At 49.7% G+C, this 25,400-nt stretch overlaps 6 protein-coding genes across 6 annotated transcripts; 1 reads left to right on the top strand and 5 right to left on the bottom strand.

The window, feature by feature from the left end:
* Window positions 1-1,531: 1,531 nt before the first annotated feature.
* TrAFT101_007194 (uncharacterized protein) lies at window positions 1,532-2,234 on the bottom strand (the record flags this gene model as incomplete). Its single annotated transcript, XM_066127978.1, has 2 exons — window positions 1,532-1,646; window positions 2,074-2,234. 2 exons carry the CDS (start codon window positions 2,232-2,234, stop codon window positions 1,532-1,534), a joined length of 276 nt encoding a protein of 91 aa, XP_065984092.1.
* Window positions 2,235-6,637: 4,403 nt separating this feature from the next.
* On the bottom strand, window positions 6,638-6,970 carry TrAFT101_007193 (uncharacterized protein; the record flags this gene model as incomplete). Its single annotated transcript, XM_066127977.1, has 1 exon — window positions 6,638-6,970. The coding sequence occupies one exon, from the start codon at window positions 6,968-6,970 to the stop codon at window positions 6,638-6,640; it is 333 nt and encodes a 110-aa protein (XP_065984091.1).
* Window positions 6,971-9,516: 2,546 nt separating this feature from the next.
* TrAFT101_007192 (uncharacterized protein) lies at window positions 9,517-10,847 on the top strand (the record flags this gene model as incomplete). The annotated part of the gene is made up of 6 exons (XM_024901115.2): window positions 9,517-9,803; window positions 9,893-9,933; window positions 10,040-10,435; window positions 10,514-10,527; window positions 10,598-10,642; window positions 10,713-10,847. 6 exons carry the CDS (start codon window positions 9,517-9,519, stop codon window positions 10,845-10,847), a joined length of 918 nt encoding a protein of 305 aa, XP_024756625.2.
* Window positions 10,848-12,978: 2,131 nt separating this feature from the next.
* TrAFT101_007191 (uncharacterized protein) lies at window positions 12,979-15,680 on the bottom strand. The gene is made up of 3 exons (XM_024908850.2): window positions 15,419-15,680; window positions 14,088-15,123; window positions 12,979-14,021 (listed from the first exon to the last, which is right to left on the bottom strand). Exons 1-3 carry the CDS (start codon window positions 15,471-15,473, stop codon window positions 13,544-13,546), a joined length of 1,569 nt encoding a protein of 522 aa, XP_024756626.1. The 5' UTR covers window positions 15,474-15,680; the 3' UTR covers window positions 12,979-13,543.
* Window positions 15,681-16,016: 336 nt separating this feature from the next.
* TrAFT101_007190 (uncharacterized protein) lies at window positions 16,017-23,200 on the bottom strand. The gene is made up of 2 exons (XM_024905537.2): window positions 16,728-23,200; window positions 16,017-16,611 (listed from the first exon to the last, which is right to left on the bottom strand). Exons 1-2 carry the CDS (start codon window positions 22,934-22,936, stop codon window positions 16,344-16,346), a joined length of 6,477 nt encoding a protein of 2,158 aa, XP_024756627.2. The 5' UTR covers window positions 22,937-23,200; the 3' UTR covers window positions 16,017-16,343.
* A 106-nt stretch (window positions 23,201-23,306) lies between these two features.
* On the bottom strand, window positions 23,307-24,247 carry TrAFT101_007189 (uncharacterized protein). Its single transcript, XM_024908851.2, has 5 exons — window positions 24,142-24,247; window positions 24,054-24,076; window positions 23,927-23,992; window positions 23,811-23,859; window positions 23,307-23,752 (listed from the first exon to the last, which is right to left on the bottom strand). The coding sequence occupies exons 1-5, from the start codon at window positions 24,142-24,144 to the stop codon at window positions 23,696-23,698; spliced, it is 198 nt and encodes a 65-aa protein (XP_024756628.1). The 5' UTR covers window positions 24,145-24,247; the 3' UTR covers window positions 23,307-23,695.
* Between the last annotated feature and the right edge of the window lie 1,153 nt (window positions 24,248-25,400).

The following is a 25,400-nucleotide window of genomic DNA, read 5'->3' as shown; positions in this document are numbered from 1 at the left end:
ATCGTAATGAATCAGTCGGTCAAATATAATGGCCGTCCAAGGTTCAGAGATCGCTCAACGTCGAGTCCAAGTATGGGCGTTAACGCAAGCGGGAAGCGAGACTTGAGGTAAAAAAAAAAAAGAGAAAGAAATGTAGCGGGATGAAAAAAGCTTTTCTGTGTCGGAAACTGTTAGCAGACAGATCTAATGAATAGATTATATCAAGTTGAGGACGTGCGGCGCGGTGAGAACCAAGTCATGCTCAAGAAAAACGTCTTCCAGTGTGATGAAAGAGGCGTAAAGTAAAAGAAGCAATGTTCACACATTGCCGAGTATTTTTTTTGCCACTGGCAGAAGAAAACAAAATGAAATGACGTCGAATAGCTGATTATGAATACAGTCTTCATGAAGCATCGGAAAATGAATCGCTCGACGGTACAGGAAGGCAGGTGATTATAGATAGAGCGTTGTCAAAACAAATCGCTGGTGTCGCGGCGAGGATTCGCGGGACGTTGGGAAGGAACCATGTTGCGACAAAATCGATGATACAGCCGGAAATAAAGCAGCAAATACTAACCTCTAGTCGAGAGGTGTCCTAACAGGAGCTTTTAAAAAAGAAACCCTCCAAAGGATGTGACCGTTCAACGGAAGTAGACGTGACCGTGTTGATGGCGGCCACTGCAGACAAGCCGTGGGAACACAAGAAGCTACCTGCACAGCAGCGAGCTGGAGGCAACCAAAGGAGTAGGCTCACGCGAGAAACCTGAATCCAGACGTCGACGAACGATGGCGAGTTCGCGACGAGGCTTGTCGAGAAATCGGCGGATTCGGAATTCGGTGGAGGAGGAAGAGGAGGGAAAGGGTTGAAGAAAATATGAAAGAAGAGGTTGAGGTGTGGGAACGCAGAAATGAAGAGCGCGAGCTCTACTAGATGAAGGTTACGGGCGGCACAGCGACAGCAGCGTTAGGGCATGGGCGGTGGAACAGCCAGGACGGTACTCGTGCTAGGTGGCAGCGGTAGTAGCAGGTATTGCAGTGGACACCCACCATACACCAGGCGCCAAGGTACCTGGGGCTGGCTGGAGCAGCCAACTTTTTTCTCTCACCTGCCAATCCGTCCCAGGTTCTTTACCGCAAGTACGGAGTACGTACTGCAGGTATGGGGCGCTGGAGGCACTTGGGCCGGACAGGGGTTTTCTCGGGTACGAGTACTTGGTGCTTCGTAGCTGTTTTTTTTTTTTTTCTTTGCCCCGGAGTGGGTGGGGCCGCAACAGCGCCACTGACGGGCCAACTAAGAGCCTAGCGGAATGGGGGTCGCAGTGCAGCGGCGCCAGAAGTACCCACGCGCGCGTAGGAGGCTGGGACGGTACCTTGGCCGCCATCTCCACTGCACACGGTGTTTTGGTGGCGCCTCTGTGGGCAATCATGGACAATGTTGCTAGCTAGAACAAGGGCGCCGCCGTGCCTGCTGATTGGTCCAGGGGCGCAGCGCCTTCCTCGTGCATCAGCGTGCCTCGCCTCCTCCAGGTACATGCATCCCGTACCGAGTACCTCAGACGCCGTCGGCGCATGCAGCCAGAGCACCCTGGCACCTCGTGTACTCCAGGACGGTTGGGGGAGGCTTGGAAGACGCTTCGCGGTGCCTCCTGAGGATTTCCCACAGCGACCTGCACGAGGGGCGTTAACGCAGTTGCCACCGTGACTGACTTCTGCCACAGTGGTAGTGCCTGCCTGGCCGGGACGACTGGAGCTCACTCGACGTCCACTACAGGAAAAGTGGCACGATTTTGTTTTTTTTTAGAATGGAATTTTTTTTCCTTTTTTTTTTTTTCCTAGGAAAGTTTTGACGTCGTCAACTTTTTTTTTCTGCCCCTTTCCACCACCAAAGCTAGAATAAGCAGCCCCATCTTTGGCCAGAACTGGGCGTGTCGTTTTGGAGCAGAGTCGGAATCCGCCGTTTGATGTCCCATGGTGAGGCACCAAAGAAAAATATCTACCGCCTGCTCCGTCCCTGTACGCGCAAGTCCGTGCCAGCGCGAGCACGAGTACGGAGCCGATGACTACAATTTGCAGATGCTCGGAATGACGACTCACATGCAGGCATCTTTCGCGGCGGCTTGCTGCCCACCACTGGACTGGTCGTCTGATGGGATGTGACGCAAGGCCAAAAGTGAAGGGGTGGCCGACCCAGGCGTGCGTCCAGCACAGTCTCCAGCTTTTGTCTCCGGCAGGCCGTCGTCACTGGCACTGCACATTCTTGTCAAAAGGGAATCGCGTCGCTGGCGCTGGATCCGCCAATCCGCCCAATCCCTGGCCCCAGCACGGGGCCATGCCCGTTCTCGAACGAGGTATATCTGCGAGTCACGGAGCGAACCCGGTTAGGCGCGATGGGGCCTCTACTTTTATCCTTGAGCTATCTTCAGAGCGGTGCTTGTGCCTTGACACTTTTAGACGGAGCAGCATTGGTAATAGCGCCAGCAAATGGGCTTTGAACTTGGATAAGGTCCTGAGACCCTGCCTGCATGATCCAGTGTGAATCGGTGGCGCCAGTGTCTTCGACGCTCTCTGCTCAGGCTCTTCGAGCCCTGATCGACAAGCCCTCGCACGCTGGACGGAGCTGTCGGATCCTTGGGCGGCCCGAAACAACTACACCCATTTCTTGCAGAAGCTGTTGCTGTTTGCAAATACGAAGGCGCTCTGTAGTCCGGAGCCAGAGGACAGACAGGGCCAAGAACCCAGCAGAGAGCACAGCGCTGCTGACCTACTCGTAGCATCGACCGAGGCCATCGATGCTATTACCACCGAGAACTACGCTGCGAGAGTATGGGACGCAGTGCTCTCTGGATGTTGGGGTTCCCTGCCACACCTTTCCCACATTCTCACGTTTTCCACCTTTTCTGCTTGGTACGAAGCACTACCTACTGACTGACCTGCTTGTTCCTAATCCCTCCATCTGGATCAAATCAGCATGCATGGACAGGGGACTGTGCAGATGCGTGCGTGCTAACCTGCGTAAGTGTCCAAGCAGCGCTACCTGTAGCGCGTAAAAGGTGCATTCGGCGCACGCTTTCGAGTACCTTGTATGGTAGCAGCACGGTAGTACTGGGTACTCCGTCGCAGTGCTAGCAGAAGCCTTCAAGCCTTCCATTTTGATTTTTTTTTCTGAAGCCAAAAAAAAATTTCCGCTACGGCTTGGGCGATGGAGAATGCGGAGAGAAATCCCTCACTCCAGTGCCCACCAGTGCTCCGGACAGTTCGCCAGGAGGGCCCGACGAGTCCTCCGTCTTCGCGCTTCGGTTCAACCGCCCAGGGCAGCTGTTCTTCGCACAAACGGACAGGCAGCTTGGCTTACACTTGTACTAGGACTTCACTACAAAGACTTCATGGCGAAAAATCTGTGCTCTGACGGGGTGGGCCTTCTGCAGCCATCAGGCCAGTCGCAATGCGTGACTTCTGCCCGCATCGCCATCCGTTCAATCACAGCCCAAATGCACATTGCCCGCCGTGCATGCTACGACTCAACTGGACAGCTTCTCTTCCATGGTGGAAAGGAAGGTGATGTCGAGATGGTGGAATTTTGAGGCGGCCGCGCGACTCGCGCCTGATTGCCCCGGCTTTCACGGCCGACCGCCGGAGGAAGCGAAGGAGAATCTCGGCCGGCTAATTCTGAATCTCTCTTGACACCATAGGCGACCCTGGATTCAACCCTCTAGCAGAACTTCTGTCACTAGCCCGCTAGCACGCATGCATGTGCGACCCTGTAAGAAGGAGAGAAAAAAATGATTCTTCAGGACACATGACGACAAGCTAGCCCACCGTACCATCCGGAATGAGCCGCCTCCAACAACCAGTTGCTCCTGTAAGAGGCTGGGTGGTACAGTAACAGCAGCATTATTCAGCCCGTAAAGTCCGCGAGCCACGGCCCCCGGAACATCGTGCACTGGGTACTCATTATCACAATGGGTTTCCCAAGTAAAGAGCCCGGTGTGTTGGGAAACAGCCCCACTAGCGACTCAATGGGGCAGAGGAAGGGAAGAGACGTGAGCAGTGCGCCGGAGCAGCGGCTGCAGAATAAGGCCAGCAATGGCCGATTGCTGTACAATCTACAGTACCTGTGTCTTCCGTACTCGTACTTGTATACGCGACACACTACGTATTGCAATACTTTCGAAGCACGAAGCACGGTATTCTAGGAAATGAAACGCGGTCAAGGGGGTCCCAAGTCCAGGCCTGGCCAGCCTGTAGCACCACGTTATGAGTTCTGATGGAACCCGCCAAAGAAACCCAGACCCGTGGTTAATTTTCTTTTCAGTGACGGACACCGACCACTGAGATTACTCCAATTTTAGATGGGTTCCACGGCTTGTCTCCGTTAACTAACCATTGCGACTACCATTACGGAGAACTATTACTGCCTACAATACCGTACTACTGTACATGCTACTGCTAGTAACCACATCAAACTAGTACGTAGTGCTCAGGCGGTAACACTGCTCTGTGTATAGTAACTCCTACTTGTACTACGCCGTGCTGCTACTATTATTACGACGAGTAGCTTGTGGCTGGTGTAAGTCCAGTGCGTGCTGGGAGGATGGAGGAACCGGAAATGCGCTGACCTGACAGCGTCTCAGAATCAGCTAGCATTTGGGCCAAGGGAAGATCTGCTGCTTGGCCTGGGCTGACATGAACAGAGCGTGGTCAGCGTGTTCGTTTTCAATCTCGTCGCTACCACGCCAGCCGAGTGTTGAGAATAGGAGATCATGTGAAAAGCAGGGAGAGCAAAGCATTGGCTACTTTGGCACCAAACCCCTGTGCCGGCACGCCTGGAAATGAAGGTGAAATTTCGATAAGTCAGTCTAGTTTCAGCCTTCCGGTGCTTATTAGACGCCTCTGTTTTTTCCTCCCTCTCATATTTTTTGCTCGCTTTGTGCGGGCAGTTGATCCAGAATCGCAGGCCAGACACCAATCAGCGTGGTAGGATTGGCGATTTTACATGTTGGGGAGCTAATACTACGAGTATGCCTACTTGAAATACGCACTACTGAGCCCCCGTTCATGTGCTACTCAGCAGAGGAGCCAGCTTGGACCTGGCGGTCAGGTTGTTACACAGACGCCCTGGGGTTTTGTCTGACGACTGGCAACACTATTGCAGCCTTGTATGTACCTGCCTCGATCTACAAAATGTTGGTCTTTGTTTTGGGTCGTCGCGCTTTTGCAGCGCTGCTGACCATTGAGCAGTAGGATGCATGAGTTGAGGCTGCTGGTCATCTCCCGCGTACTTGTACAGATACCTACTTGGCCGTATGTTATAGGTAGGGATGCAGATCGGCCTGCTGTACTTTGTACGGTCTCGGGTGTTATACAAGACAAGTATAGCCTCTCCAGCCTCAAGCCAAATTGGACGGCAATGCCACCGCGGGATGCCACCAGGGACATGCTACTGGCACAGACGGAGAAGGGAGCATGGGGAGGTCTACCCAACCTGCCTTTCTTCCATTCCCGCGCCATGCACGAGCCTGGCATGCCAGCAGATGGTTGGGCATAAAAAAGGGCCTGCACATCATCAGACGCCCTGCCAATCTGCCTGTACGGTTCGTGCCAGGTGGGCCTGTTGCGCGCGCGCGTATGTACATCGCACATCTGGCACATCCGAGACTCGCTGTACATTGGCCATACAAGAAAGTGAGTACATTGACCAAATGCCTGGATGCTACAAGAACGTCTTAGCCACACGGAGAGAACAGCAGGGATGGCAAAGGGGGAAGGCAACCACCAAGCCTATTTCGATATTAATGACGATGGCGATCATTCCCCCATGCGCCAACCCTCAGCCTCAGCTTCAGGGTCCCTTTTTATGTTCCCTTCCTAAAAATACCCGGCAGTAGCCCGTATGCACTCTCTCCCTTGATCACGCGTTACACGGCTGGCTTGCTATTGTTAGGTAAACAACAAGAGCATGATTTTGCTAGGTATTTGCCCAGCCTTCTCTGCTGCCTGGTGAGTGGGAGCCTCGGACCTTGAAGAGTCTAATTTTCCATTCCTGTCTGCCAGACCACTCGGCTTAGCTCACGCGGAGGCTAAGCGATGGCTTTTGAATCTTTTCTTTTCTTTTCTTTTCTTTTTTATTTTTTATAGAATCAAGCTTTCTACGGCGATCATCCTGCCGAGGCATGCTGGTAGGTATGTTGCACTGCTACGTAATTCTTACTCGAAAATGTCTTGAAGGGGAACCACCCGGAACAACGATATTCCATCGGGCATCGCGGATTCAATGAGCTCTGCTTACCCTGTACTACACCAGGCAAACGTCTAAGAGTCTATCATGACCCATTGGTGCCTTGGTACTACTCCGTACCTGGTATGATATTACGCATCCGCTTGACTGACTTGCATTTCTGAGAGCTTTATGGAGTGCGTATGTAAGGCTACGTAGTTGAATGGGCGATCGTGAACATCTGGCCGAGGACACGGTACATCCAGGCCCTTGCAGATTCGGGTAGCTTACAAGTCTACCTCCGGCGACTGGCAAGTAAGGATTGCGTCCCAACTCTGGGCATGGAGGGGCCGTGGACTTTGCCACCGATGTGTCAGCAGGGAGATTCTCCAACTGGCCTGAATACATACGTAATATATCTAACAGAAGCCAAGTTAACCTAGCTCAGTCACACTTACACGAGATGATCGAGACGACGATCAACGGGACATGGTCAGCCTGAGTCACCCCAGAACCACGAACGCCACGATCAGCAGCCATTTCCAAGTTCAAGAAGGTTCTGCGGTTGAACAAGGCCCAGAATCTTCCCGGCCCATCGGTTCCCCAAGTCCCGTGGGAAGATTTCCCTCCCTCCTTCCGCTTCGGCGCGGCCATCCTCTGCACGACGAAAACGCTGCTGCTCCTACGTCGGTGGCCAATAGTTGACCTCTGCGAGCCGTGATTGGAGGCGCTGCCCAGATATGCCTGGCCGCTACCAAGTTTGATCCCGTTTTGCATGATGGCGCTGGGCTTACAAGCGTCGAATGGGCTTGGCTAATAGGATGTCGCAGCCTGGCTGTGTGGGAAATCTGGGCCGGTTACGCCTCTTTTTGTCCCTCGACTCCCCTCCTTTTGGTTCTCGGGGAAGTGTTACCCGTCTCGTCCGAGAGTGGTGAGTAATGAGACTACTAGTAGTAGTAGATGGCTTCGCACACCACACACACATCCATCCATACGAGGGAATATGCGGGAGGCAACTTGTACCTTTTCTCGCCTTCTCCTTCGTATTGCTACTGCTACTTTCTAGTGGGTACCGGTCGGTGACAGGTAGCATTACTTTTTTTTCTTTGCTCTCTGAAAAACAGGTTGTTCTTTGGAGGGGGAGGGGTAATAAAGCGGGTAAAGCTACTCCGTCGTCAGAGCTCGGTGCCTTGTTACGAGATGTAGGCAATCAGCCTTGGATATTCATACGTGGGCATTGGTGGCACTGGATTCTTGTTTATGTAGGTGCTCATGTAGGTACGATTTATCCAAGGATGGTTGCTGCTACTGCTACAGCTACTTCTGCAAGGGCGAGCGAGAGACGCAGCTATATAGGCAGATACCTAGTACTACGGGACGAACCCTATACCAGCGCCTCTCTTCCAGACCACAAGCAGAGCAGGGCAGAGCAGAACAGAGACGCAGCTGGAAACTAAGAGAACCTCGGCCCTCCATGGCTTCCCACGGTCTTACCCAACTCATGAAACATGCATCCCTAGAAGCAGAAAAATAAGACCAGAAGAGAGAGGAGCGACATGGTTCCCCTCGTCAGCGCGTGGGGGCTTAGACCACTGCGCTGGAGGGAGGCATACTCTACCTACAATAGAACACAATACGCTGTGTAAGGAGCGAGAGGGGCTGCGTGATTTCCCACGACGAAGCAGCCATTCGGCAGATCAAACTCGGCCGAAGCTTTTTGTGGAGTTGTTTTCCTGCATTTATACTAATTATCTAATTTTCCTACATATGTGCTGGCCCATCCGCAGGCTGCCATCACTGCTAACGGCTCCCGTGACTTTGCACGGTACCGGGCCCATATGTTATTGGCTGCTGCCGTACGGTTAGGCTTTTTTTCAACGCAGCATAAGGTATGTACGTGGCCAGCTACACATTCTTGAATCTTATTGAAATGAGTGGAAAGAAGAAAAGCAAAAAGGACAGATCGGGCCTTGCCTCGCATATCCACCGCCGCTAAGCGCGGATGATGCTGCATGACGCACAATGCTGGGTACTCGTCGCCTTTGCGGATCTATTTCGGCATACTGCAAACGGAGTCGATACGTATGTACATGCAGCTTAACGGACGCAAAGCCTGGGTAGACTATGTACGAAATATTCTGTACGGATCTCTCGAATCTGGTATAGCCTCCATTTCACGTGTGTGATCTGCTGGACTCTGCATGCACGAAGTATGTAAGCGAATACGTTGTGAGTTGCTGGCCAGTACGATATCAAGACGCTGGTTGGTCGAGAACTGCGTATGTAGAGAAAAGCGTATCTAGGCATTTCATGCATGTAAGCCGGGAAAATGGGTAGGTTTACTGTGTATTCGTTTCTTATAGGCGAAGTTCCTGGTGGCTTTGAATCGATGCTTTTCTCCTTCACTTGCTATTAAGCTTGAACGGCCGAGGCTGGAGGTATCTCTGCTAGTAGACGGCCTTAGAGATGCGGCCCGCAGTAGACTAGGTCTTTACGGAGCAGAGTCCGAACACGACAAAGAACCTATAAATTGTTCTATAACAGACCTTAGAGCTAGATACATGTCTTGTATTTTTGCAGGGGGATTTATAGTAGCGCATGGCTTTCCGTGAGAAAGATTGACGTCTTCATATCCCACGAGGAAGCTCGAAGCTATGCATATCCCGAGATCCCTGCGGCGGGCCGTGTTCGATTCATAGCATACTTATTATGAGTGTGTATACCTGGTTGGTTACACTGCATGGTTGTGCAACAAGACGGGAATTAGCTCGAGTGTGGAGCGGCCTATTGGCATTGTTCGATGGTTGAAATAGAAGCCAATAGAAGCGGGAAAGTAGGTATTCTCATTGCATGAATAACATCAATATCAACTATGTTAGGTATCTAGCGTTTCTGGGGCTCGAATCACATGGCAACGCGTGTGCAACCACGCCCATCATTCGCAATGCTGGATCACAAGGCGCTGACGATGAAAATAAGAAATATATATCTGTGACAACCCAATGAGAAATAAAGAACACAACCAATTGCAACGGCTTTCGGTGAGAGCCAGTCTTCCATCGTCATACAAGCGGTTCTGCGGCTCCGGGGTTGGGCTGAAACTCAAAGCGAGCACAGGCTCGGGCAATTTGCGCTGCCGGTCGGTGGCTGCTCGGCATCAAAAATCCTGGTGCTGACATACATCTTGGATCCGGCACACACCGCTGGGCCACTAGCCGCCGGGCACCCCAGATGCTATAACTTCCATCGATACCGTCGCCTTCTCACTCACTGTCTGCAGCATGCCCGCGCGCTGGAGCTCTTCATCCTAAGCCTCCACGACAATGATATCCGTCCACAAGCCACGAATGCACGCTGTCCCCGTCCATCCCATCGCGGCCGCTGCCGTCACCGCAGCCGCGGCTCAAGCCCCGCCAATGGCCGCCATCACCAACGGCCACGCCGCCGCAAAGAACCGGCCGTATGGCTCGCTGTACGAGGCGTGTGTCGCCATGAGAGACAAGGTCGATGCGTTTCTGGCAGAGGAACCGACCGCGCCGCTGCTGCGACGAGCGCAGGAGCAGGTGCGCATCTCGGTGCAGGTGGTGGAGGAGGCGCTGGAGAGATATCGGTACGTTGCTGCTCTGCTCTGCGCCCAGGATTGCGCCCATGTGCTCTGCACTGCAGAATGACTTGGCACTGACACACGATTGATTGCAGACCGGAAGAGATCTCCATTTCTTACAACGGCGGCAAAGACTGTACGTTTCCAACAGCCGACGGTTACAAAAGACTTGCGCTTCTGAGACAGGCTGCACTGTACCGCGGCTTGCGTTATCTCGACCAGGATACTGACCACCGCAATAGGCCTCGTGATGCTCATCGTGCTCCTTGCGTGCTATGCGCGACGATACTCACCTCCCAAGCCGATGACAGGCGCCAACCTGCAGAATGGCGCGACCAAACTGCCACCTTTCCCCGAGACGCTGCACTCCGTCTACATTGTCTCTGCGGATCCTTTTGCCGAGGTTGATGATTTTGTCGAGACTAGCAGCGCAATGTACCACCTAGACATTGCACGATTTACTCTACCGATGAAGAAGGGGCTGGAGGTTTTCAAGGCGCAAAACCCCAGCGTACGCGCAATTTTCGTAGGGACCCGGCGGACGGATCCGCATGGGGAGAAGTTGAAGCACTTCGACCCGACTGATGCGGGATGGCCCGACTTTATGAGAATACACCCTGTGATTGATTGGCATTATAGTGAGTGCTGCCTTTTTTTTGACCCTTTGGTCCAATCTATGCAGAGAAATATATGCTAACGGGGGTTTGTTAAAACAGCTGAGATTTGGGCTGTGAGTCACTTCCATATATGGATGGGATAAACACGATTGGTGAAGAACCAGGGGCTAACTGGGAACTTAGTTTACTCGCCATTTGGATATTCCTTATTGCTGTCTATACGACCAGGTATGTTTGGACATGGCTGTCTTTTTTCTCTTCCATGTTAGGGTTTATGGATATTAATGAATGTGGAAAGGGATACACGAGTCTTGGCGGAAGACGCGATACTCTGCCAAACCCTCGATTAAAGAGGCAAGGAAACGAACAAGAATTCCGACCGGCATACGAATTAATAGAAGATGACGAAGAGAGACTTGGCCGATATAAATAACAAAGAGGCTGTACAGATGTAATGGTCATATCTGTGCCTCCTTTTGTCTTGTCGGGCCAAACTGGGCCCAGTTGAGCATATCAAAAATAACGACAAGAAGACAGACAAACAAGATGGGAAAGAGATTTACGAGAAATAGAATCATGGGCATCTGGTGTTTTGGCGTTGATGGGTCACAACTAGTGTCCTGTCAAGTTGGACTTTTTTTTTTTTTTTTAACCTTATCCAACATATATCTCTAAATTTTAGTTTACAGCTACAAGTAGTTAGCATAGAATGATTTCTTCTCTTCTTTTTCTTCTTTTTCGATTTTCCTTTTTTTTTTTTCTTTTGGGGGGTGTGTGGGTGGGAATATGGGTGCACGGTGAATGGGCACAACTGAATAATACTTGTACCAGATGGCGTTGACTGTTTGTATTTTACTCTCTTCGTTCATTGTATATTAATAATACAACGCTGGTACCTGTAGATAAGCACATGCAGTATTGTAACGTCAGCGGAGAGAGAGAGGTCCCTTATGACATGGGACCTTGCAGCTTCGATTTGATTCGATTCGATTGGTCTACGGCCGGAAAGGGGAAGTTGCTGATGAGCCCCGATTATGCCCAGGCAGAAATGAAAAGAAAAAAAAAAATTACATGAGAGGGCGAAAGTACATAATACGGGATGGGAGCTTGCGTGGCGTGAGGCGTGTCTTATTCATATGGATGAATGGCTATACTTGCACTTCCTTGTATGTGAGCGTTTAAAACGGTAACTTGCTGTTGATTTATCATTCATCCAAGGCTCTTTGTGTGGTATAATATATATATATATATATATATATATATATGGTAATTAATCTAAAAATATTAAATAAAATAATAATAGTAATAATAATAATAATAATTTTTTTCTAAATAATATTCTTATATAGGTGTTTAAGATGGCTTCCAAAAGTTTGAGGCTCAAGCTGGGTATGTTGAAACCAATATGTAAATAACTGCCCCTTCTATAGACTCTCCTTCTTCGGAATAAAAATCTCCCACTGAGCTATAATTCCTTCATCTGCTGAATTTTAATCTGCTAGTATTCACGCTGATTTTCTGTACACCCGAATTACATCTCGTATTTCCCACATGATTTGCATTTAGACAGACACATAATGCCCCGTGCTTTTCTTGCGCAGGCGTTTCAAACGCCTGTATCGGAGATATTTCTTGATAATAAACATCAAGAAAATCACAGCCCAAAATGTTGTTACATGTCAATCTGCGAGGTACATGCTGAAACCGACTTTTGCCGCCAATGTCTTTTATGGCTGTACATCCAAAGTGGCTTCATGGTTGGTCCCCCCGAATATCAACCTCATGCGAGCAACCCGACTGAGAGGGGGTTTCCTTAGCTCTCCGTCTCTCCCTCTTCTTTGAAAATCTAGACTCTTCTTTATGACGTCTCTCTGCATTATTCGTGCATTTGCGCCGGGCGGGCAAACTGTTTGCATGTGTGTGTGTGTGTGTTCCCGACTAGCATCGGAAAAAGGCTCCACGGAACCCTTCTTTTTCAATGTACTACTGTATACACCCTTGCATGAGGGCGTTTTATTTTGCCTTTTAGCAAGAGAAGGGAAAGAAACAGAGCCTAATAACTGCAGAATCGGAAGCTGACATGTGTTATACCCTGGTTCAATCATCACTAGTAGATGCAAACTAACGCATATTGGAGTACCTGTATGTAAGGGATATTGATTTTTACGGAGTACTGCTACCTACTCCCCACGACTAGCAGCCGCACCACTACCTATTTTTTCTTTTCTTTTTTTTCTTTTCTTTCTTTAAATGTGTGTGATGTGCAGACCGAAAACGCTTGCATGAGCTTATGCATGCAGGACACTAATTAATCCCGCAGAAAAAAAGGCCATGTCGAGAGCTGCCGTTGCGGGGGAGGGGAAAAAAAAAAGAGGTCGAAAGAGGAGATAGAGGAGGGGAAGAAGAAAAAAAGAAGGGGGAATCAGGGTGGCCAAAGAGAGGGACGTTGCCAGGGGAGCTGCCTAGATAGGACTGTGTGGAATGCCTTTCTCTTTCTGTACGCTCATGATCCTCTGAGTGATTGACTACCCTGTTGTTTCGTGTCTGGTCTCGTTTAGCTTCTTGTGGGATCCATCACCAGGTTGACCGAGGATGATCTTGACCTGTTAGTTGAGAATCCAGATTGCGCATTCAAGAATAACGTGGGCTATCTAGACGTAAAAAGGTTATATAAATGTAAGTCAAGAATATATACCTGAACTATGCGTATTTACTTGAACCCAGGTGACATAACTCGACTGCAGCAGTCCAGATAGATATTTTCATCGTTATAAGAGCCAATCTTGTCATATGAAACCCAAAAAGAAAGTAGTAATACACAAGGCTTTATCATCATCGTCTGCATTAAGACTACATACCTACTCCCTAAACCTGCTCCGGCACCTTACCCATAGCTTAGACGAGATATCCCTCGGCGAGCGAAATTTCGTCGCCTGCTTTCTTCATACTCCCAACGCCATCTTTGCATTCGGCCGTCTTTTCCTTTGTAATAAGTAGTTACGGGAAAAAAAAAAAAAATAAGAAAACGAGCCAGGGGTAAAATAAAGAAAAGAAAAAGAAGAAAAGAAAGCTCCGTTTACAAAAATTCAATCGCAAAATTCATAGCCCTCCATTGAACTAGCCCCAACCTCATCCCGTCATGTTATACGGAACGATGGCCTTGTCGATAATCGGATCCTTCCGTGACATGTGCGTAGCTTCCAGTCCCCAGCGTGATCTCCAGTCCGTCTCCCTTTGCAGAGCCTTGTCAAATGCCTCTCGGCATTCCGCTGGCAGTAAATCCTTGATGTCATCTGACACAGCACCTAATCCGTTGAACTGCGCAACAAAATCTGCTGGGTCAGACTTCTCGACTGCAGCTGGAGCTCCGCCTGCCGCTGGTGTCTCAAAGTAAGTATCGATAACCGCAAAGTTTCTGGCCATCTTCAGGGGCACAGGGGGGAACGCGGGGTCGGCTTTGGCGGCTTCTTGGTCTTGGGGCGAGATTTGCTCGATGCGCGCAACTGTTGGCTGCATGGAGGCTGGATACTGCATGATGTTTGTGTGAATGTCATAAACGCCAGCGTTATTTAGCTTTCTGATGGCGTTGATGCCCGCGTTGAATGCGCTGGAAGCAGTGTTAGATAAAAAGCTTGTCAAATAGAAAATATAATTATGTGTAGTTCACGCATACCTTGCTTCTCGTGCATGCTCCAGCATCCAGTTTGTGTCATTGACGTTTACCTTGCGCTTCTTCGACTCAACCTTACCACTGGGTATCGGTACGGAAGGTGTATTGGTGTGATATACCGCACTGGCACCATGCCACGCAACATACTGATTCTTGTTGTATGGCTCTCCCGGCACAAAGTGATCGTCTGGGTCGGCGAGCTGGCCCTCGACGGCACCCTCCTCGCGGGCCAGAGTGACGGCATAGTCGTCAACTATGCGCTTTCCGCCCACGACAATCCGGGCGCCAAACTCCCTAAACACTGACCGAGCCGTGACAATTCCTATTGATCGGCCCTTGTACGAGTGGGGGATAATCTCTCGCTCAATCATGTCGCGCTTCTCGTCGTCATCAACGATAATCTTGTACAGCTTGCGGTGCTTCGTGAAGAAGAGGTAACTGTCCCTGAAACCCACGCATCGCGCCGGCTCTGTTGACAACATATAGAGTCGGTTGCCTCGACCGAGCACCTTGAATGTTCGACAGCGGTAGTCTCTTCCATCTAGCAGATTGCCCAGCTTGTCAACCTTGGTCTCGCCCTCTGGGTCCTCAGGGAGGACGCATTCGTCGTCGACAATGTCGGCAACCGTGCCCTCGGCGTCAATCACTTGCTCGGCCTTTGGCGCAGCAGGACCTCCCTTGCGACCACCTCGTCCTCTCCATCCTCCGCGACCTCTGCGACGCGGTGTATCGGCCTCTTCCTTTGTGACGGTCACCATGTTATCCCAGTCGGGCGGTCGATTCTTGGGAGGGCGGCCCAATCGTTTTCGACGGATCACAGGCTCTGGCGGCGGCGTTGGCTCCTTTGCAGAAGCTTCTGATTCATCGTCATCATCGCCATCGTCGTCCTTGTCTGCGACCTCTGCGTCATCGTCGCCGGACTCCTCTTCTGCTGCTTCGTTCTCTTCGACGTCTTCGTCCTTCTCGTCCGCGGAAGCATTGGCGCGGACATCTGGCATAGGCTCGTCCTCGAGATCGGCATAGCCCTTGGGCGTGCTCCCTTTACGCGCAGAATTGCGAATTAGCTTCAGTCGAATGGGTGGTTGATCTCCCATATTTTTCCTCCTTGAGCCCATGAAAGCCGGACAAAGTCTAACTGCGCTGCAGCAAAACAGAAAAATGAAAGAGAAAGAAGACAGTGAAATAGACAAGAGAAAGAAATCCAGTCGCAATTCACTTCATGCACAAGCAAAAAAAAAAAGATAGACTGCTTCTATGTAGGAGAAAAAAAAGAATATGGTAGGAGCAGTCGCCAAACAGGACCTGACTCGCAAGAGGACTCTAAAAAAACGTACCAAGAGCAGCAGCAGCCTTTTTGGCCGCCGCGCGACCTGATCTCCGGCTAGGCATCTTCGCCTCTCACCTCTCTGGAGCTCTCCAGCAGGATCCCCGCAGTCTCCGGTGGATTAATAGCAGTGAATGACGCCGAAAAGCGCGCGTTGTCGCCTCCTGTTGCAGTGCACAAAAGGCCAAATAGCACAGCGGCTGAGAGTTGAAGTTGTCAGAAACGCAATCGAGATGCGAAGCCTCGCGGGCGAACCAACCAGCGGCTGGCCTTTTTCCCTTGTATAGCCTTTTCGCGGCGCGTTGCTTTAGTGGCGATCGACCCGATTGGCTGGGAGGGCGGTGGTCAATACAGTGTTTATTTCCCATATTGCTACACTCCACACCGTATGGCACAATGGCAAATGGCATGTGCTTTTGTCTTCTCAGTAACGTATTTGCATTTAGATATGCTCTTTTATCTAGGAAGTCATCATTCAGCACCCTAGCTATGGCCCGACAAGGAAATCAGTCCACACAGGAAATCATTCATCTGCCAGATACACCTGGAGGCAGTAGAAACAGTAGATGAAAATAGCTAAAAATTCGTGACATTGCCACGGCTGGGGCCCTGAATGATAATTTCGTATATTTATCCTTTTTTTTTTCTGAAAAATGTCTGGCTTCACAAGAGTATCCATCTCACCGTGCTGCTGAGTAACCCAATTGCTCTGCCTAGAGGATATGAATGCATAACGTTAATGATTTTTCCTACAGAGTACACTTGCAAAACAAAAGGTTCCTGTCTATAAATCCATACAAGCAGTAAGAAAAAACAGTAACCCATCTTGATACGCCAAAACACAATATTCTCAAGCTCTGCCACAAAACCTTTCGATGCAAAATCCTTCTTTACCAAGGTTCATCGTAATAGTCACTCGCATCGTATTCTCCATCTTACAAGGTATCCCAACCCCCATTGTTAATGTCCGCCTCTAGCTTTCGGCTGATGAGGCTGGGAACTCCATGCTTCAGTACCGTGCTTCTGATCATGGAGTCGTATCGTTTTTGATTCAAATACAGCTGTCGCCCATGTCGCAGCTGTGGGTCTGTCTCGCCGTATTTATCAATGTACGGCGCAGGAGTGAATGACCCAGAGCGGTAAAATAGGTAGACGATAGCACACTTCCGCACATTAAGGAATACTCCAATGTTCCTTTGGCACCTATATCAAAATTAGTCATTTGCAAATTCAACTTAAAAAAAAAAAAAAAAAAAAAAAAAAAAAAAAAAAAAGAGAGAGAGAGAGAGAGAGAGAGAGAGAGAGACAGATGGCCGTACTTTTTCATATGCTGCTGGGCACCACCTAGCTTAGTGCCATCCGTATCAAGTTTCTGGCAACATGTGCCCTGGCTGCAGAACAAATCTCCGCAGAAAAGACAAATGACGGGATCCGTGAGATCTTTACCCGTCGTGGGGCACTTCCTCCTCGCTGCTTCTTCGATCAAGGTATCAAACGTTCTAGGGAGCCCAATGAGTTCGAATATGCCGGGATGGCTGACCATCGCTGAAGGGACCAAGTCGGGAAAACCCTTAGTCCAGAGCACTTGGTGTTTCACCCAGCCCGTCACTAATGCGGGCATAGTATTGGGCCATCCACAAGTCACGGAATCCATCGTCATGGCTGCACACATTTCATCAAACGTCGGCAGCTGCAGGGCCTCAGTGAGGCGATCGAGCTCATCCGCGTCCGGGTTTGAAGAGATGTGGGTGTTAAAGTCCACGCCATATTTGACGTGGAGGAATATTGTGGTTTTCCGCAAAAACGCCAACGCGTATTTCTTCACAAATGAATACCATCCTTCTAGACTGTCTACACCTGGCTGCTGGAAGCCTCGATTTTCTCCCATATCTGGAATATCGTTACCAGACCTCGCTTGATACTCCACGCTCGATTTGCTCAAAGTCAGGGCGAAATCCGCAAAGTTGTTCATGACAGGATCTTGAGTCTGTCGATTGGCCAACGTGCCGAACCATAGGCCTACCGGCATATTGCGACCCATATGGAAGACAACCTTGACAATCTCCGCCAAGTAGCATAGCCTGACAACATGCATGATGTCGACGTTTTGGGCTACCACCAGACCGTAGCTGCACTCAACTAAAAAGAGGAAGGGGTCCATGCTCAACAGCGGTGGATAGCTATACAGCCGCCGTCGCGCATCGCCAGCTTCCGCTCCAAAATATTGCGCCATGAAGAGCTGGCCATGCTGCTGTTCCGCATCTGCGATGAACTCGCTTTCTATTCGGCCCCCTGGAAGAGAATGCCGACCACCCATCGCTATATATGCCGACGTAGTTTCCGCAAGAATCCGTAAATGAGAGATTACTTGCTCTGGAATCTTCTCAATCAACGTCATCCCTGGCTGGGCTTCCACTCCACGTTGTTCTATCTCCACAGAGGATATGGTGCACCCAACCACCTGAACCAATGTATCGCTCGAGTGTAAATCTTCCCCTGCTTGCATCTTGTCCACAGGGTAGCGGGTCTCCAGCTTGTTTACCACAAGAGTCTCCTTAATGCGATGGTAAGCTGCTAACAGCTCCAAGAGCAGAAGCTCGTTGGCAGTTACCGATTGCTGATTGGCCCCTGCTTCCGAGGTCTCTGCGGCGGCCGCGGATCTCGAAGAGCTGCCTGATGCCCTCGGCGTTGTCGACGATCGGATGTCCGGGTCTTCCTTGCCTGCCCAATGAGGATTTTGAGGAGGTTTTAATTGAGTTATCGTTTGTAGTAAACTGCCAGGAAGGCTTGGGGTGTAGATATCAGGTAGCCTTGAATCATCCACCTCACGGGCCTTGCTACCGCCAAATGGGTACGATGACATTTGCTTGTCCAGAAAATCTTCAAAGCTTTCCTCTGCTTGGAGATTTCCCGGATAGGATTCCTCCAATCCCTTCCAAACGATTGGCACAAAAACGTTACCCAGAGCCTTGCAGAGGGGGCATACGAATTCGTGCCGATTAATGTTCTCAGGATGATGTCGGGCAATTTGATGTGTGTGACGACGATTTGCGGCCTCGACGTACTGCTCAAAACAGCTGTAATGCATCATATGCCCACAGCTGCTGGCCACTGGCCCCGATCGTGAAAGGGAGGCCTTGAATCCTCTGCCAATGGTCTGTCGCTCGGCAAGGAATGTATCTCCCTGAGCATTGAGTTTCTCAACCATCTTTCTGTTTTCCTGGGCAATACCAAAAGGCCGAATATCCTCTGCCGAACGGTCGAGGTTGCATGGAGTTTGAGAAGCTTCTCGGACGAGGTCAGGGTCTTGAAAGTCTGTTTGACGAAAGATAAGGCTCTCATTTATTTGGGCAAAAGCACCATACAGACGTCGGTCATCAGCTTCCTCTTGGCATAGGATACAAGTTCCAGTTGGAAACTTCCAATTGTGTTTACGGTCTTCGGTTTGCTCTGTCTCCTCCTCTTCCTCGTCAAGGTCAGACCCCCAGTCAATAGTGCCCTGATTTTCTAAGAAACTCTTTTGTTGCTGCTGAAACTGTGCCATAACTCTGGCCTGGCGATCGATCGCTGCCTGCTTTCTTCTCTCACGCTCGCCGTCAACAGAGATGTTAGCTGGGGACGCGGTATTAACGCGATCTAAGGGCAGCCCAAGTTTCAGAAATTCTGCGTTAAATGTCGTCGGTCGTTTTTGCTTGAGGCGCTTGAGAACGAGGGAAATTCTTGGATGAACCGCTTTGAAGTCCTCATTGGTAGACAGCATATCTAAGAGCGAAACGATAGTCCTGGCGTCCTTTGCTTCGCGCATAAAGTTGCTCCGGGCGATCCGTGTAAGTGCGGCGTGGACAAAGGATTTTGGATGTTTACCCGGAATGTCCGTCTCAATGCTTTTATCTTCCATGATAGCCAGCAGGATAAGGTGAAGAACCACTTGGAGGAACGTTTCCAGCCTCGTGTTGGGCACCGACGGCGTAATTTTGTGAGATGTTAATACATATAACAACGAGTAGTATATAACCTGTGCAAAGACGCCCGTGCTGGTAAAATCAGCTAGATGCTGGAACAAACCTGATGGTATCGGTCGGAGCTTCGGCTCAAAGACGATTTCGTCAATCGCTTTGCCTGTCTTTTTGGCCATCTTTTTGCGGTAAGCAAGCTCAGACTCCTCACGTTGATTCTTATTATAGTGCGCAATGTAAGGGTCGATCTCTTCGATGAACTCATGACGAAGCTCAAAGGTTCCCACATCAGACACGCCCTCAGGTGGTTTGAACGTAGCCATCTCATCCAACACCTGGTGGAATTCTTCCGACTCTTGGTATTTTTCAGGAAGCTTCAAGCAAATCTCGTTGAAAGAAAGGGGCTTGAGGCACAATACATGGATGATATCGCGGCGCATAGCCAGTAGCCGAGAATTAGGCTGATCCTCTGGGGCAATTAAACTGGTGCGATCGCTTAGGAGAACGATGAGAAGATGGATCATGTCTTCTACAACATCGAGATGCTGAGCATCATCTTGAGCTTCTGAAAAAACTTCAAAAATACCCTTTACCCAATTTTCCATTCCAAATCGGTCAATGATGGACGCTAAGACTCGAGCAGGATCGCATACTACCATTGCGGTTTGTAAAAGAAATATGTCTCGATGATGAGAGACATCTCTCTGCCCAACGCCACGGTAGGTACTGGCTTGATGGCGGAGGCTAATGCCATTTCGAACCCACATGTTGGCTTTTATCTGGGCTAGCCAAGCACAGACGCGGAGAGGGTAGTCGAAGAGAGCCATCAAATAGTCCTCAGGACTATAATCTTTCTTGGGTATTTGTATAGGTCCTACCGCCATGAGCCTTGGCTTCGACTTGAGCTCTTGGCGAGTGAAGCTCAGCAGGGCCCGCATTTTGGAGGTAGGAAGAGACCTTCCACACTCGATCAACCAAGATAGCGTATAATGCAGCCCGTGGTGGAAACTGATGGAATCCTTTTCGACAACGAATTGAACGACATCATACGACTTGCCCTCAATGTCGAACTCCAAGTCGCTCATAGTCTTAAATTTGACCTCGTCTTTTATCTCTCCTTGTTTGAGTCTGAGGCGATCCCCGCCAACTGAATTGAAGACGGCAGCCTTGGCAGCAATTCGGATGGCTCGCATGAGATGACGCATCTCATCGGGTGGACACTCGCGGAATGCTTCAGCTAGATTTCTGGCTTGTAAATTAATTTGGCGAGTAACTAGAGATGCGGTAATCCATGAGTCGGCTTCATATTCAACGTGCTCAATAACCGCGCGAACGTTGGGCCCAATCCCTTGATGAAGCTTTACCAAATCTAGAAATTGCATCAGGTACCTGGGTTCGCTTCTGAGTCGCTCTTGGACATGCTGAGAGCTGAATAGGTATTTCAGGTCTTGATAGAAGTGATACATGCGTCTATTAGTGACTGAACCACTATCAAAAGCAAGGACAGCAGTGGGTGAAATATCCCACGGATGGCCGACTTGTCTGGTCGTCAAAAACGTGTATAGAATTGCTAGCAAGCTAGTTAAAAAGTTCCCCCTCTCGATTACTTCAGCGGTGATGGATGCCGTCGTTAACATCTGGAGAGAGAGATTGATTATAGAGTGATCTGGCTCTCGATCTCCAACAAGATATAGCTGCGCTAGGATAGTGTAAAGGCTAGCAAATCGAAGGGCTAGAACCCGTTTGAATTCAGGGATCTGGACTACGGTAGAGATGTACAGAGCTCGTAGGTCGTTTCTGACCCTTTTCCACATTCGTAGATCGAAGAGGAGTAGCCAGTCCAGACGAACTCGTTGAAAGACATCTTCCGCCGGCGGGACGATCTCTGATCGTGTGTATGCGGCCGGGGTTTCAAGCCAGTATAGTCCAGGGTTTGGCATAACCCTTTCAGATTTGCCAGGCGTTTTGGGGATTTCGACGTTCGCCTTTGAGTATATACCCTGCGCAATGAGAGGCTCTTGCATGTCGGAATCGGACGGTGTGCCCTCACGCTGCTGGATATTTTGGTCTGTCTCTCCAGGAGCCGGGCCAGGGGCAGTGGCAGGAATAGGCGGCGGCGGCGGCGGAGGCGGATATCCAGCCAGAGTTGCTTCGTGATCTTCCAAGGCCTCGTTCGGCCTGAATGCCATATCTAGCTCAGAAATACTGTCTCGAGCATCGACCATTATGACATCGTCGTCTCCGTCATCTGAAAAAGAGCGATTGTCATCGTCATCATCATCATCGTCGTCGTCGTCATCATCATCATCATCATCATCGACGTCTCCAACGTCAACATCGATTTCCACCTCCAAGCCGCCTCTGGCTCTAGCAGCGGCTTGTAAAGCCAGGATGAAACGCGCGTTCACATTGTGCAGCATATCTCTTGATTCCATTCGCTGATCCTCTTCTTCCTCATCATCAATGAGACCCATGGTATGAGTCGCGGCACTTCCTTTCCTCCAAGGCTTCATAGCCTCTTCGCATATGGTGCGGCGAAGAACAAGGTTGTCGTGGCCGATTGAGCAACCAGATATGTCACTCAGCCACTCGACTAAAGTGCCACACATCTGCTCCCGAAAGGTGTCTCTGGCTGATCGAATGGTTATCGTCACTCTGATGGCTTCTAGAATCTTTGCCATTTGTAACAACCGATCAACGTCATCCGAAAAGATCAAAAGGCTTCGACCCACTGCATCAGTTTCCCAAGCATCCTTGCTTGCCTGTCGGCGGGACTTCCTACAAGCACGAGCAACCTGGTCTCTGACTTCGTCAACAGTGTGCTTTTCATCATTCCATAGCACTAGCGCAAACTCGGTGGGATCCTCGGTATCTGGAACATCTGAACCGTAGTATGTTGATTGCAGGCGGGACGTTTCTTCATCCTTCAAAATCGATTCCTTTGTTTTTGACTGGCGAAGCTGTTCGGGCGAACACGATATAACGTCACAGATATAATCGAATGCCCTTCCAATCGTCATTTGAACACTATTGACGAGGTCTTCTGGAAGCGAATGAGGCGCTTTTGGGTCCTTCGCATGGGGGCCAGACGCTATGTCGGAATGGATGGTACAATACAGTGGCGTCTTCCAAGCCTCCTCGTCTCCGCAGTCGCAGCAGCCGCTATTTCCTACCGAGATCTGGATCCTCACCATATGACCGGTATGGTCTGTCGCATCAAAACATCGGCTGCATAAGCAGCACGTCTCGTCCGTTCCACAGGTCCTGCACATGTAGGAGGCTTCTCCAGGTTTGAAGATGTGGCCACATCGCTTCCCCCGGGCTGCTTCTGTATATTCAGCACCTTCTACGGCACCTTGGGCATCGCTGAGCTTGAGGCTTTCGGACGGTCTGCCTTCGGGGAATAGAAGCCGCATGTATTCATGGTTGCCACCAGCGAGGGACCAGAAGAGACTGGAGAGAAGCTCTCGGGCAGCATCTTCGGTGTATCGATAGTTGTATCGTGCAGGCAGACTTCCCAGTAGCTGACAGAGCTGCTGCTCTTGAGTTGACAGGGGGTTCTCCATGGTCATGAGCTCATGATGCAGCTTGTAGGTCGATCAAAAGCAGCAACAGCGGGCAGCTGGCGATGAGTGGCGTAATGCGCGAGGTGGGGGGGGGGGGACTTTTTGGCCGTTTCTGCTCCGGCAGAAGAAATGCTCGCTCCGAAAATGTACGTTCGGCCGTGGTCGGGGCTTGAGATGGACGAGCGCGCATGCAAATAAGGTGCCAAAGGAGGGCGAAAGCTATTTGTGGTGCCGGTGGCGCGGTTAAACGACAATGATATGCTCTGGTTGAAGTTTGATCTGAGGTGGGAGAAGATCAGCTACGCATTGTTACTAAGACAGCAGCAAAGCACTGTTAAGGTACGACTAAGCTATGACTGCTGCATTTTTTTGGGGGCTTTTACTGGCTCTACCCCTCGGTGACAAGCCCCGGGTCGACCGACGTCAGAATCCGGTGCTGCGCGCACAGTAGCCTCGCCAAAAAGTCTGTAATTAATGGCATGTGCTTTTTATTTTGCATGCGCCAAACATAGCAAGCGTAATAGACAGACAATTATCTCATGCATGGACCACAGGTCTCAGCGGCGTCCCGCGAGCTCATGCGCTGGTGTGGACGATGAGCATCAGCATCGTACGACCGTAGCACAACCATATCACAGCTATACAGGCCAAGAACAGAAGAAAAACAAATAGCTGTGAACCGTTCTATTTCTCGTTTTATTTATACACTTTTCCCCAAGGCAGTCCAATTCGACACCCATTCTATCCTGAGCAATGCGGAGTTTCTTACTCCTCATCGTCGCCACCCTCAACGTACTTGTGTCGGATGTCCTTCCATTGGCGCTGGTTCCCTTGTTAGCCATCGTCTGGTCCTTCCGCCTGACGTGATGTAAAAACTTACGCCTCGGTTGTTGCTATCCCAGATCTTGTCCATGGTAGAGTTGAAACCGCTATCGCATCACTGGTTAGTCTTTCGTTCCGCCTTGAAGATCGATCGGTATTGTAGGGTCCTCATACATCTCCCAAGCAAAGCCAGCGGCGAAGACGGTCGCAAGCATGGTGTAGTTCTTGCGGAACAGGGTGCTATAAGGCCGTATGTTAGGATGTGAGTTAACGTCGTTCGTGTGCCGTCGTGGTGACTTGCCTGTAGATGGAGTTGGCGAGAGACTGCGCACATGCGCGATTAGCTTTTGGCACGAGAATCGGAGGAGCTGGGTCGCTATAGTTCTTACCATGTTGGCTTTGGTGAGCAATTGAATGCTTCTGATAGAGTCGCGGGCTGGTAGAGACCGAGGTTCTGTCCTTTGGCGGGTTTTTACAGAGATAGGAATGGCCTCAGAAGAAGTTCTGCTAAGGAAATTCGCGAAGATGCAAGCAGGAAGTAAGCAACGCTGATTGGTCAAGAGCAACTCAATCTCGGCCCCACAATTTTCAACCCGGCGTCTCCCGCCAAAGCTCTTGTTTAGAGAGCCATGAAGTTGTGTAAGATATGATGGGAAAAATGAATGTGCGAATAAATAAGAGACTTGTAATATTATATTCTCATTATTTCACATATTCAAAGAATTATAAAACATGCGCACGTCAGCTATTCTAAAATGTACATGGGCTCTCTTCTTATCTTCACGCACTTAATCATGATGCTAAGTCGGGCAACTTTCTAATGCATTGGCAAATACAATATTGTACCTCCATATAATCAGTAGTTTCAGTAGAAATAATAATGGTAGTAATAGGGGTAAAAGCGCTAGAGATGGTAAAAGTAGTAGAAAATGGCAGCGTCAGTATAAAATACTACGAGTTACGCAACTGCGCTGATTTTCGGTTATGGCTACTGGTAGTCACTATTTGACCTGCTTCTTTCTTACTGATATTGAGAAGATAGCAGGCTCGTGGAGGAGCGGAGGTATTAACTGCTTATGTACAATATATAATAAATCTGGCCGAGTGTCCGTTTCCTTATCGCTTGTTCAGCCATCAGAAGAAAGGCTACGTTCAAAATCTGCATTGCTTTGTGATTGTTTCCGTTGAACATGTCTTGCATCGCCCTTGCCATAAAGTAGTTTTAGCAAAGGTCCATTGCCTCCTCGTCCTTGCATTCAGGACAATGGTCTTATTTTTTATTTGACGTCAATTACATCGGCGTGTGAGGGCCAGATTTCTAAACCCTGAAATAGCACAGTGATCTAAAAATGTCTATATTGTCAAGGTCTTCATCATATGTTTAAGATATGAGTGTTACAAACCGTTGCAATCAACAATTAAAAAACAAATACTGGTCCTCGGTTAAGAGGCCATCTAGAGGAACAATATTTTTTTTTTGAATGCCAGCTTTGTCTATGCGGAGATAGCTAGTATCAAAAGAATTATTGACAATAATCTGACAAGCCATCAAAGCGGTCTTGTGCTGTATTTCATAAACAATGCCGTTGTTAAAACTCTCACAATGCACTCGCGCCAGCTTTAGGAATACATGTAAGGAGTATAACCA

Source organism: Trichoderma asperellum, chromosome 4 (genome assembly GCF_020647865.1).
Source record: "Trichoderma asperellum chromosome 4, complete sequence".
NCBI lineage: Eukaryota > Fungi > Ascomycota > Sordariomycetes > Hypocreales > Hypocreaceae > Trichoderma > Trichoderma asperellum.
This window is presented reverse-complemented; position numbering and strand designations above follow the sequence as displayed.